The sequence below is a fragment of the Hydra viridissima genome, unplaced genomic scaffold (genome assembly GCF_058129835.1).
Source record: "Hydra viridissima isolate aposymbiotic clone 2 unplaced genomic scaffold, HvirCarnegie_v1 scaffold_7, whole genome shotgun sequence".
NCBI lineage: Eukaryota > Metazoa > Cnidaria > Hydrozoa > Anthoathecata > Hydridae > Hydra > Hydra viridissima.
In genome coordinates, this window is record NW_028324306.1 from 11,508,170 (window position 1) to 11,522,521 (window position 14,352).

Consider the following 14,352-nt stretch of genomic DNA (forward strand, 5'->3'; position numbering starts at 1 on the left):
AAATTTTAGTTGAATATAAAGCTCTGTTCGATTTGACAATTTATGTAAAACTTGAATAGAAAGTAAATCATAATATTTAAACCGATAAACATTTTAAATCACTTCCATTTAGAAGGTAGTAAGAAGGTTCTAATAGTCTTCATGAGCGTTAGAACTGTCAGAGCCATCCTTCCTCCCCCTTCCACCACCACCATTACCACTTTTTTTGCAAGAGCGTTTTCAAAATAGAAAATCATTTTCATATTTGTAATATAAACGAATTTTAAAAAATATTGTTTCACTTATTGGTAAAAGTGAACATCGAATTGAACTTAAAACCTTAACAGATAGACATCACAATTATTAACCAACGTTTCGAAATGGATTTACGTTCATTTCTTAAAAAACAACTTGCAAGTTACTGCATTGTACCGAAAGCAGTACTTGAAAAAAGTATATTTGAACATTATTTGAAAAAAGTATATTTGAACATACTTTTTTAATGTTGAGAAATGTGCATCCTTTAGAGTTGTTTGAGAAATCAAAAGCGATACAAATATTTGTAATCATTGTGTATCTGCTGTTTTGATGTTTAGAAAAAGCTTTGAAAGAGGCTTGGGAAAAAAGAAACTTTTTACCTTACTTTTTATTTTACTGACCTGTTTCCTACTGAACCACTATTATAATGAGGAAGAAATAACATTAAGGTATGAGAGACCGTTATTGCCTTTGCAGAGTTACGTAACAAATCTGGAAAAAATGTACGTTGAAGCGCAACGAGAGTACTACAGTGTCTATAAGCATCACTTTAAGCATTTGGTTCAATCCACTAACAGTAATGAATTTCAAAATAAAGGTCATGAAACTTTACAACCAAACTGCCGTTTGCCGTTACATTTTCTAGTTTTGGTTCATTCTTCGCCAGAAAATATTAAAAGAAGGCTTGCTATAAGGTATAGTTGGGGCACTTCAGAAAATAGATTTAATAAGCAGATAAATAGCAACTTAACTTACAGCACAGTTTTTGCAATTGGTCGAAGTGTATCTGCGGCTTTAAATAAAATGATTATTCAAGAAGCAAGCTTATATGGCGATATTTTGTTTGTTGATATACTTGATACTTACCGAAACTTATCGTATAAGACTTTAAACTCGTTGATTTGGCTTTCAAATTACTGTCTACCAAAGTTCTTATTAAAGACTGATGACGATTGTTATGTGAATGTTAATAACATAATAAACTTTCTGAACTCCAAACCTTCTTTACCTCTATACACAGGCAGGGTTCAGTGGTTTATGCCTCCAAATCGTGATAACGCTAGCAAGTTTTATATACCAGAGAATGATTATAACGGCCTTTTATTACCGCCATATGTGTCTGGTGGTGGAATATTGCTGTCAGGAGATCTGATCCCACGTCTAGTGAGTGCAAGTCAACAAAAGAGAATAATACCAAACGAAGATGCAAACTTAGGTATATTAATGCATAACATCGGCGTTTTACCAAAAGAAAACATACATATATTACCTTTTATATATTGCAATGAATCCATTTGGAATCGACCTACGTGCGATTTTGTTGACCAGTATGTTATCCATGGCGTCGAGAACTACTCACAAGTGTGGCTTCATTATCACACTTTAATATTGCAAAACATAAAAGGTATATGCTCACTTGTCAACAAGTTCCGGCAGCGTTTAAAACCACCTCTTTACTGCCCAACCGATAATACAGATTAACTTTACCAAAAAATTTAAATTTTTTGTGTGAATTGCGAAAGTATAAGTTAATAATGTAGTTTGTTTACGAAGTATTACTACTTTGCTTCAGCTTTTCACAAAATGTACAAACAGCTTTTTCTAAAACAGAACTTCGCCAAAGTTGACCCAACCAACTTTCCTGAACAAAACCAACCCCCAAGTTTTTTTTGAAATCTGAAACCCGAAAATTAAATTCAACTAATTTAACTAAAAATATTTGCGTTTATTTTATGTTAACAATTAAACACCGGTATAGCAGTCTAAAGTTAATCCCGTCAATAAATACTCCCGGAGTATTTATTTCCTAGGAAATATGTACTCCGGGAGTATTTTTATCCTAGGAAATAATTACTCACGGGAGTAATTATTTCCTGGGATAAAAATACTCCCCCAGGATATAAGTACTCCCCTAAAGTTGAATTTTGAAATATATAAATATAACACTGAATTTGAGGTGGCGCGTCGCATCTCTCTGATGCGTACTGATTAAATAATTTTAAGCGTAACAACATTGGTTAAAAAACAGATGGTTTTTACAGTATTTTTACATTGAAAAGAGGTTGCATCTTTTATTATTTTACTTCCTTTAAAGTTTTCAAAAATATTATAAAAATACCGTGGCACCTCCAAATTTTATCAAGAGGATATTTTTTCTTTCTACTTGTACCGTTTTTTTTGGTAATCGGCTTTAATCGGCATTTTATTGGGTTTCCCATGGTTAATTTTTTATTTTTATTTTAAACAGTTATATCTTGTAGTATTTAGAATCCTTATGATTCCTTGGGATTATCATGAGAAAATCCCTTATTAAAAATTTCTTCCTAATTTTTCTTTTCTAAAAAAATGCTAATACTGGAACCCAGCACTATTTTTGGCCTGCGGTTTTGGTACAAAAAAATAATTAATAGATAAAAGTAATTATTTACAGTTTATAAAGTTTTACAGTTGTAATTATTGTGTTTGAATACAATATTTATAAACAAAAAAAATTCTTTTGAGGAAAAGGTAAAAGATGCTGAGACTTTAAACATGAAAACAAGTGTCCCCGCATTTTCAATACATCAAAGTTCGTTTCCATAGGTGATTTACCTGCTAATAATTCGGCTGCAAAGGCAACAGCAAACAATCCACAATTAAAATCATCTGTTTGTTTTTGTACAGGCAGAAAAGTTATAAGTAAGTCTTCATTACTATAACATTGTTTTTATATAAAGACTGAACACATTTCAAAGAAACAGGATTCAGTGAATCATAAAGACTATCACAAATATTGACTCTTCCATTAGAACAAAATGTAAGAAACCAATGGCATGAACCATTATGCATAAGTTGAATATGTTCAGTATTGACTGGCTGGTATGGATTATTTGAACATTTTTGAGAATTTAGTACAGATTGGAATTCTGCATTTGGTCCTAGCTGTTTACAAATAAGCATTTGGGCAGCATCCATGATGTTGTCATTTAGCCACGAATTATGAGACAACAAAATCTGTTTATCTTCATTTTTAAGATGATAAAGATTTGGAAAATTTAACCATAGTTTTTGAGGTTTTAAAGCCTTTTTTGAGTCAACTGAATTGATTATTTGATGTGATTTCCAAAATGTTTGTTCAACTGTAAACCATGAATGTTTTTCTGCACAAATGATAATCCATGCAGATTTCCATTTTTCATTATTGACAATATTGTTCAAGCAAGCTGCAACTCCACTAAAAGATCCAAATATTTTTAATAACTTTTGAATACTTACTTTTATTCTATTGTTCCGTTGCATTAAACTTGAGAGTTCGTGATCTTGAAATTTAAGGAAAATACGCGGAAGAAGAAACTTTTTTTTTTGTTGCAAAATGTTTTTAAATCTCTTACAGGTATGATACAACGATTGATATGTTTCCGTAACAATAATGGATGTTTTCACTGCACTAATCAATATCATTTCAACAACTTCGTCAGGTAACATGCACCATAAACTTGTAACTTTTTCTTCAGTTTCAACACAAGAGCTCAACATATCATTATATAATGACTTTTTATTTTTATCAATGTATGGCTTAAGTAAAGTAACGTTGTATTTTTTCTTTAGAGTAGTCCTCCTTTTCTATCTATCCTTTTTTGATTTTTTAAAAGAACTTTATCATTAATTCCAATCAAATGAGGTGCTTGATGGCGTTTATTATAATCTTTCTGCTGTTTATTTTGAGCAGTTTGAATGTTTTTGAATGCGGTATGGTAAACTTTTTCTCGTAAAGAAATAAAAGAAGTAAGAACTGCATCAAAAGTTTCTCTGTCAAAACTTTCAATGTCATGCTTTTTAATATCAACCATTCCGTATTTAACATCTACAGGTAAAGTGGGTTCTCGATTATATAATAGAAAAAATGGTGAATATTTTGTTGAAGTGTGCTTGCTAACACGATGTGCAAATAAAATTCCTTCAATAATGTAGGGCCATTCTACAGCTTTTTCATCAAGAACTTTAACTAATGCTTCTTTTATAGTTCTATTCTGACGCTCACATAAGCCATTAGATTGGGGATGGTAAGCAGAAGTTACCCTTTGCTCAGTTCCTGTCATTGCATGCAATTTTTCGCTGACTTCATTTACAAACTCTCTTCCTTGATCATTAATTTGTATTTTAATGCACCCGTGTCGACAGGTTACTTCATATAAAAAGAGTGCAATTGAATCAGCAGTTTTGTTTTTAAGAGGTTTAGCTTCTGACCATTTTGTGAAATAGTCTATACAGACAACTAAATGTTTAAAACCATCAACCTCTGGCAAATTACAAACATCAATTCCAACTTGTTCCATTGCTTTACTTACAATTGGAATGGAATGCAGTTCTGTTGAAGAACTTATTATTCTACCATGTTTTTGACATTGATCACACTTTTGAATAAACTTTTCTACGTCGAATTTAATATTGTGCCAGTAAAACCTGCTAAAGATTTTGTGATGAGTTGCATCTCTTCCACAGTGCGAGGCCATTGCTTTTGCTTTGGAATTTTCACTAAGACCAAAATGAATGTCAGATATTATCTTTTGCTGTTGATCTTTACAAGCAACGACTAACTTTTTGCTACGGTATAGTAATTGTCCAGATAAAATGCTAAATTTTTGCAAGCTTTTCGAAAATTAGATTTCTTTCCTTTATCAGCTTTAATTTCTAGAGGATAAACTTTTTCTTTAAGGTACTTTTCAATTGCAACAAAATCAACATGTCTCGCCATTTTTTATTTTAAGTGTGTGTAAAATTTACTTTCGATATTGAAGGAACAATTTTACGACAAGCGATGCATCGCAATGTCTTCAAATCCTTTTTCAGCCTTGATATACTACTAAGTTCACTTGGTTTTTAATAAGTTTAAGAACTTAACTATAACATAATACTGCTCAATTTACCACAAAACAGAATTTACAAATGTAAAATCAATTGTCATTAAAAGATTGCTTTTCGAATTTAATTTAAATGGTAATAAGTACTCTCATTGGGAGTACTTATTTACTAAAGGGAGTATTTATTTACTAGCTTAAAATGACTGGGGGAGTACTTTTTGACTAGGAAATAAGTACTCCGGGAGTATTTTTTTACAGGGAGTTATTTTAAGCTGCTACACCGGACTCTTGGTTTCAGAAAAAAATTGCGATACCTCCGCAAAGCTTGTGTTATTTTGTTTCAAGACATTGCGCAATGCTGCTATTCAATTAACACCGATTTAATTCGATTAAAACAAAATTTTAACAAACAATTTTACGTATGAATGTAAACATGTCACACTGAAAACCTGGTTGTTTTAAACGCATAAAGAGTTTTATTTTAATAAACCTCAGAAAATTAGACTTATTTTAAATAACCTGTAAAAAAAAGTTTTATTTTAATCGTTATTAAACACAAAAAAAATGAAAAAACCAAAGTCCCAGTGTTAAGTTAACATGATGACATAATTACTACTTAACATACGTTAACATAAATTAGTGCACCGTTTTTGCACACTGTATGCTGGAAATAATTAGCATTTAGCACTTTCATTCTACGAAAATTGTAGAATGCGAGTGTAATTTTCTTTAATATATTTTTGGTCATGATGTTTCTCAGACATTTTGTAAAAGAAGCCATTAGTTCTACGACGCTTGTTCTGTGATTTTGTGATTTGTGATGCAAGTTTACATTTATATTTTTGGTGGAGTGACAAAGTAAATGTTTTCTCTGCGAAAGGACGCTTTATGAGTTTTACCATATTTCATAGATTTCGTTTTTTGGTCATGGAAAGCAAAGTAGTTTCAAAATGTAGTGAGCTTTGCAGAAAGTTTTTTTATGTTTTTGATAGTAAATAAATGGTTGAATACATAGGCGCCGAGTTCACGGGGGCAACAGAAGCAGTGTCACCCCAGAAATTTATACTAATGATATATAATAACGGATTATTACTGGGGCGAATAGATACTCTCGCCCTCATGATAATCTGTGATAATATATTATTAGTATAAATTTCCAGGGGGGCCACTGCCCCTGTTGCCCTTGTGAACTCGGCGCCTATGGTTGAATGAACCTGTAAGTTCTGTACCATGGTCATAAACATACTGTAAGGAAGCTGTATTTGAAATTTCCAAGGAAAGCTGTTTACACCGTGTATTTTGTATTTTAATGGAACACAAATCAGAGGCTCTTCACAATGCTGTTCTTCAAATCATGAAACTCTGAGCCGTGACATTCCCTTTTTTAATTACTTTAAAAAACACCTGTATTTTGACTAGTGGTGTATATACCCTCATAAATGGATTAACAATTAACTGATACCGAACCCTTGAGTAAACTTTAACTAAAAATATCGGCTGGCAGAATACGTTCTTCGTTATTTTACAGCACTTATTTCTTAAAAAAAGATACTTGAAAGAGCTGGATCCTGAATTGAGTAATTAAGCACTAAAAGGTTCGAACTAACTCATTTTAAAATCTTCACGCCAAGTGATTTTCACTGATGCAAGTTTATGGATCAACAGGTTTTCATGAATGTTAAACGAACAGCCATGAAGGTCTGTTGACAGATGAATATTCAGCCAAGCAGTCAAAGATATGCTACTGAAAAAGTCTGAGTGCTAATTAAAATACTTATGAAAAGTTATATTCAGTAAGGAACCGCTCCTTGTGATAGAGGAAGATTATTTGTTCTTGCGATTGACGAAGATGCTTTCCATCCTGTAAAATCTTTTCTTAAAACGTATATGAATGCTTTCTATACTGTGAAATCCTTATTTAAATGGTAAATGAATGGGAAGGTTATTTGAATGAAAATAACTTTAGTGTAAATTGAATTTTTTCAATTAAGAATTTTGATAATCACTAATTTATAACAAAAATATACAAATATTTTTATTCTCTTAATAGATTTTTGAAATTAGTTTTTTTAATCAAATTCAATCAGAAAGAGAGGAGAAAGAGTTGATTATTTTCTGTAATAATTCCTTTTTTTTTTTAAATTTGATTTTTAATCACGATATCAGGCGTCCCCAAAAAATTTAGTTAAAAAAAAGTGCACAAAGTTCTATTTCATTCATGAGAACTTTTACTTTACTCCATCGTTTATTTTATTTTTTTTGTGAGAAGCCATATAATGATGCCAACAAATTTAGCTATATTAAGAGTATTTTGAGATATTTTTGAAAATTTAATGGTAGAAATCCTAAGAAATGGTCAAGAAAGAAGCGAATGGAGCAATTACGCGTCAGGCTATTGGTATAATTATGGGTTTAGTTTCAACATAATAGTTAACAGTAAAAAGATTTCAATATTAGAGAATCGGAAAAATATTATTGTATTGTTATAGTTGTTGGAAAACCGATCCAAATACAATCTATACAAAGATTTTTTGTAAATGGAAAAGTGAAAGCGAGTGGTTTTTAGTTATGAAAGTAGTTTTGAAGTAATAAACTGAAAATACAAGGTTCTTGTTTCTCATCTTAATCGAGTTGGTTTTTAATGGTCGTTGATTCGACTTACAGATGCACAACATTTACACATATTGAATTAATCAGTTCACCTACATAGAGACATGTTAATTGGTTAAACAGAACGGTGCAGTTAACAAAATCATTTATCTTCGAATATTCGAGCTGTGCCCTGCACAGTTCGAAGAGCCTGATCATTTAATTTGAATCCAATTGAATTTATTTATGTTCGGACAGACAAAGATTTAAGGTCCACGTAAATAAGTAAAAAGGTTGAAACAAAAACTAGAAGCCATTCTGAAAATGGCTAAAATTTGAAACATTTTAATAAAAGCAATCTAAACGAGGTGCATACAGTGTCTCGCAAAACTTAGAAAACACTGCCTTATATTATCGTTGAAATTATTTTAATTATATTATAAGAACAAATACAAATGGTTTTTTTTAAAAGAAATTTGTAATACAATGAATATGTTCCAAACCGGCAATAACACTAAATGCTTATCCGTTTAAAGTTTGGTTCAACCTTTGTTCTTGGGATCTTCTAATGGTTGTTGGAGGTTATCTGAGTCCTTAAGATTGATTCATCAGATGACAATATCCATCACCACAGATCATTTGTCCGATTTCAATACTTATTTTACACTTATTTTTTTCAGAGAGAAAGGGCTTCATTCTAACTTTAAACACACAAAAAGTCAATTTAACCCGTCTTTTTACTATGCTGATGGATATATTAAGTAACAACTAATTAATTTTCTGGGTATTGCTATTTACATTTTATCTAGGTTTTCTTTCTTTATACCTATTTATAAATCAATATGACTTATATCGTATTTTGGATATTATTTTGTCAAATCTGCTGGGATCTTCCATTCTTATTGTAATCAAATGCGTTACAAATCTGCTGGGATCTTCAATTCTTATTGTAATCAAATGCGTTACAAATCTGCTGGGATCTTCCATTCTTATTGTAATCAAATGCGTTACAAAAAAACTTCTTTTGATTTTTCAATAAACTTTCAGTTCACATGACTTTAAGAAGGATTAAAAAAGGTATACTTTTTAAAAAATATTACTAAATTTAAAAGGTATGCTGCATATTGTTAACAACTATCCATTTAAATTTACAATAAACTATATTTCTAGCATATAAAATATTAAAGACATGTTAGTTAAAAAAATTTTGCAATTCAAAATGACTTTTTTTTGCTGTGTTGGAAATGGTCAAGGATGACTCACTTGAATGAACTGAATGTTTTCTACCAAAATTGGATTGAGTTAGGTTGATTGTACCTCCTGATACAATCTTCATACATTGAAAACTGTTTTTATGCAGACCTTTTTTATAACGTCCACATTACCTTAGAAAGCCATTTTCAAAGCAACGATTTGAATTCTTTTCGTTTCAGCAGACATATTTAATAGGAGTTGAAAAAATAAAATTAGTGTGTATTACTTTGTAGCATATTTAATTTAGTAATAAGAATTTACAAATAAATATTTAATAATAGATTTGTATGGGATTAATGAGGAGCTTAGAATTTAACTGTTTGAATTTATTTTGTTGTTATTGTTGTTTTTTTTTTCTTTTTTTTTCTTTTTTTTTCTTTTGCGAGAGCACTTGCCGCTGTGGTATTATTTTTCTATTTTATCGAAACTGTTTTATAATTTTATTTTGTTTCATAAAAATTTAACGTTTTGATAAAAAATTTATTAAGAACAATTATCCTATCAAACAAATAAACATTAAAAAAAAAAAAAAGTGAATATTTTCATTGATTCACATTTTATAGTACTTACCAGCAAAAATAAACTTTTTTTGAAGGCCCTGTATAAGTATTCCTTGAGGGTTTTTTCAATTCCAACACAATAAACGCCAGAAATCAATAGGTTTTTAAAAATGTCACAGACTGATTTAGTATAATTTCGAATTTTTCTTTTTTTATGAAAAAAATGGATTGCTTATGTATTATAAGTATATTTTAAAATCATAAATAGGGACGGACACATAGGCGGACCCAGGGGACAACTAATAATGTTATGAAGTTACCCAAATATATAGAAAATAAAAATCAATTGAAAGAAAACTTGTACGATAACGTTTATTTTTTTTTTTACAAACTGTTTGTTTATTTTTTAACTTTTGACATGTTAATTATTTGATCTCCATAAAACTGATCTCCATAACTGAAAAAATAGTGAAACAGTGTTTTGAAAATAGTATACAATCTACTCTCCGCGGGAAAAAGTTGCTTTTTTCAACAAAGGTTTTTGAAGAAAAACAAGGCAAGATTCAGATGTAGAACCCTAAAACAGAGAAGTTCTTGTAAAGACTCGTCCTTTACTGGATAATGAGTTCAAATGAGAAATCAAAAAAATGTTTTTTACAGCGGTTTTTTTTTTCTTTCTCTTTTTCAATGTTAAGTGAAATTTCCTTTTTAGTGTTAATGTTAAAAATTTAAGAAATTTAGCATCAGCATTTAAAAATATAGAATTTCTATAGCACGTCAAATTTGTATGATACCCTTATGGTTTTCAAATCAAATTTACCTACTCTTACAACAAATGTCTATAAAGCGCTGCTCAAACTCCGCCTATAGTTTTATCTGTGGTAAATCAATATTTGTTAATCAGAAAAGGTGACTTCTATCAGTTTTTAAGTAAGCATGTGAACTTTATTTTGAAGACAAATTGGATAATCAGTAAAAATCTTAGGCGTCTCATGTTTGCAACATTCTTGAGCCACCAACCTAAGAAAATGCTTGAACGATAGTCTTCGATGCATTTGGAATACAAATAGTGTGCAACAAACGATCGTTTGACCTTTTATTACATTTATCCAATTTGAAACAAAACTTTTTGAATGAAAACAAAACAAGTCATTTTGAAATAAAATGTTTATAATATTTAATTTATTTTCATACATATTAGATGGAAGAGGAGCCGATATCTTAATCAGACTAAGGGTGAGTCGATATTTTGATTAAATGGGTGCGTTAAAATGGTTTCAAACTTCAAAAAGTCAACCAGAAGTTCTTACATATTGTTTTTTTACTAAGACAATGCAACCTCATTTTTAGTTGAAACTGATCAGATCAGATCAAAATGTATCACTACATAGTGGTATACCCTAGCCTTTGATATAAACTATAAAATTTGATATAAACTCCCAATATAAACTGACATTTTTTGTCACGGGTAGAACTGGTAAATGAAGCCACTTGCTCGATCACGTGCTTAAATCTGAAGTTAAAAAACTTATTAAAAAACAGAAAATAAAGAAACAAAATTTAGATTTCAATTATTAATTGTACGTGGCAGTTTAAGCTAACTTTATTTCAATGTTTAAATATCCTCGAGGCAGTACGTTATCAATTTTAAAAGGTATAAGTCAATTAGTGTAAATATAAAGATTGAAAAGCAACAGATTAGACTGCGCATGCGGAGCAGCTGCGCAATAATGACGTTAAATATTTTAAAAATTTCTTTAATTAATAAACGGAACTAAATGACTAATTAGTTAGCATGCCGGGCTATATCTTTAAACCGGGACAACTTTAGTCAAAACGAGATGTTTGTTCACAAACGCAATAGCTATTACGAGTTTTTTAGATAAATCTTTCAAAGAGTGTTGTTAAAACAATAAAAAAAAACAACAAAAAAAACAAAAAAAAAAAGGAAGATGTCATGATAAAATAATTTTATATTGACATCTTCCGTTTTGTAAATTTCAGAAAATTTTTTTTGAAGAGTTTTGTACATCGGCAACTGCATAAAGAGATTACGAACATTAAACATAAACGTGCCGACACAAACGTGAATGAAAAGTACAGAAAAAGAAGTTTTGCGGAGGACCTTATTAAAGAAATAAAGCAAAAGAATATTTGATGAGGAGTTTTTGATGTTTTATATTTGAAAATTTTACGATTGTTTTTTATTTATTCAAAGAACCTTGAGGAGTTTATGAAGCCGTCATATTTGCTTCTCAACAATTTCTATTGTAGAACTTTGGAATTTTTTTTCTTCATTAAAATAAAGAGCACAAAAGTAGGACATTGAATCAGATTTCTATTGTAAAAGTATCAGGTTCTAAATGTTCGTGTTAAGACGCGTAATTGTTCGTGTTTAGACGCGCAAATTACACGTCTCAAAAGCACTCACTAAATTTACCAACTTATTATCATAAGGTTCTTACCAAAGAAATGGCTCGTTAAAATTGTTTTGCTTAATGCAATGTTATATATTAGCTAGATGTGTAACTTCAGAAAAATTCCGTAAGAAAAAGTAAAGCAAGTTTTTAAAGTTTTTAAATGCCGGTAGCGGTTTTATTTAAACTGACAATACTTCATTTCTGTTTTGCTTTGATTTATCATTGCGTCATTTCAGGCTGGCAAAACAAACCTGAGCTGGCAAAAAATTTGCTTCACTGCGGAGGCGCGAGTTAGATATCTAGTTAATAAATGTAATTGACTCATTGTTTACTTAATGTAGCATAAAACAAGAACCAATTAGGATGACATTATTTGGAAGAAATCTTGTTCTTAGAAAAATCTTACATTAAAATATTATACTAAAAGATAACTTTGTTACATATTATTATTGCATATACGTATACATACATACATCCCTACATACATACATTCCTACATACATACATGCCTACATACATACATGCCTACATGCATGTATACATACATACATACATAGATACATACATACATACATACATACATACATACATACATACATACATACATACATACATACATACATACATACATACATACATACATACATACATACATACATACATACATACATACATACATACATACATACATACATACATACATACATACATACATACATACATACATACATACATACATACATACATACATACATACATACATACATACATACATACATACATACATACATACATACATACATACATACATACATACATACATACATACATACATACATACATACATACATACATACATACATACATACATACATACATACATACATACATACATACATACATACATACATACATACATACATACATACATACATACATACATACATACATACATACATACATACATACATACATACATACATACATACATACATACATACATACATACATACATACATACATACATACACACATACATACATACACACATACATTGGATTCAAAATCAACGATCGAGCTCGCTATAATTTTCTTTTCCATTTTCCATCCATAGATGCGTTAACTGTACGAATTGTGAGGGTTAAAACCTAGTATGAATAATTTAATAATTCTTGTATTAGATGATTTTTTTTTGGCATTCAGGATTCAATTGTCGCTTAGCTTATTACTTTTTAATTATTTTTATCTTAACTTTCAAAATTTCAAAATAAAACCTTAAAAGTAACTGAAATCGTCAGTATGTAATAAAATATTGATGATCTAATAATTGTCAAAATATGAGAGGGGCAGGGGGGATGTTTTTTTTTATATTCGAAGTGTCTTCGTAGAACGCAACGCGCTCTACGTAGCCATAAGCTGCTCAGAGCGCAATATTGCACACGCATGCGCAATTATTTTATTATAACAGGGCGATTTATATTTTACAATAAAGCTGGTTAGGGATAGGGATAGGGATAGGGATAGGGATAGGGATAGGGATAGGGATAGGGATAGGGATAGGGATAGGGATAGGGATAGGGATAGGGATAGGGATAGGGATAGGGATAGGGATAGGGATAGGGATAGGGATAGGGATAGGGATAGGGATAGGGATAGGGATAGGGATAGGGATAGGGATAGGGATAGGGATAGGGATAGGGATAGGGATAGGGATAGGGATAGGGATAGGGATAGGGATAGGGATAGGGATAGGGATAGGGATAGGGATAGGGATAGGGATAGGGATAGGGATAGGGATAGGGATAGGGATAGGGATAGGGATAGGGATAGGGATAGCAATAGGGATAGCGATAGGGATAGCTATAGCGATAGAGATGGGGATAGGGTTAACATCAACAAAATTAAAAAAAAAAAAAAAAATAGCGCATGCGTACAAAGTATTGCGCTCCGAGTAGCATGACTGTATAGAGCGCATTGCGCCCTAAGTAGCAACGGCCTTTTATATATTTCCCACCATTTAAATAAGTATAATTGAAGGTTTAACTTCTTGATAGTCGAGATTGTCTTTTAACACCCAAAGAAAGAGAAGAGAAGAAAAAACGTTTTTTGTACGCTTTGGCTTTTACGAAGATTTAATTTTTTTTACTAGAGCACGGCCTAGCATAACAGTTATATCTACTTTGGTTAGATTTTTTCGTCCTAAAATTTTTGACAAGATTTTGCATATGATGACTCAAAATTAAAATGAACCCTTTAACAAATTTATAAGGATTATGCCCGTAGTTTGTTTTGAATTTAAAACAATTTGTTAAAATTGGTTTTTGGTCTGATATTAAAAAAAGACAAGAACAGATTTTCTTCACAAAGACTAAAGTATATAAAATTAGGGATTTCTACCTGTAGAATCATTACGAGAATCTTTTACGAGAAGAAGAATTAAAAGTTTAGGAGCTGAGACATTACAGATGTTAAAAAGGAACTGAGGAACTTATATGTTTGTTGTAGCGTTTT

At 30.7% G+C, this 14,352-nt stretch overlaps 1 protein-coding gene across 1 annotated transcript; it reads left to right on the forward strand.

The window, feature by feature from the left end:
• Nucleotides 1–469: 469 nt before the first annotated feature.
• LOC145184701 (beta-1,3-galactosyltransferase 1-like) lies at nt 470–1,822 on the forward strand. Its single transcript, XM_080060446.2, has one exon. It carries the CDS (start codon nt 568–570, stop codon nt 1,717–1,719), a length of 1,152 nt encoding a protein of 383 aa, XP_079916572.2. The 5' UTR covers nt 470–567; the 3' UTR covers nt 1,720–1,822.
• The last annotated feature ends 12,530 nt before the right edge of the window (nt 1,823–14,352 follow it).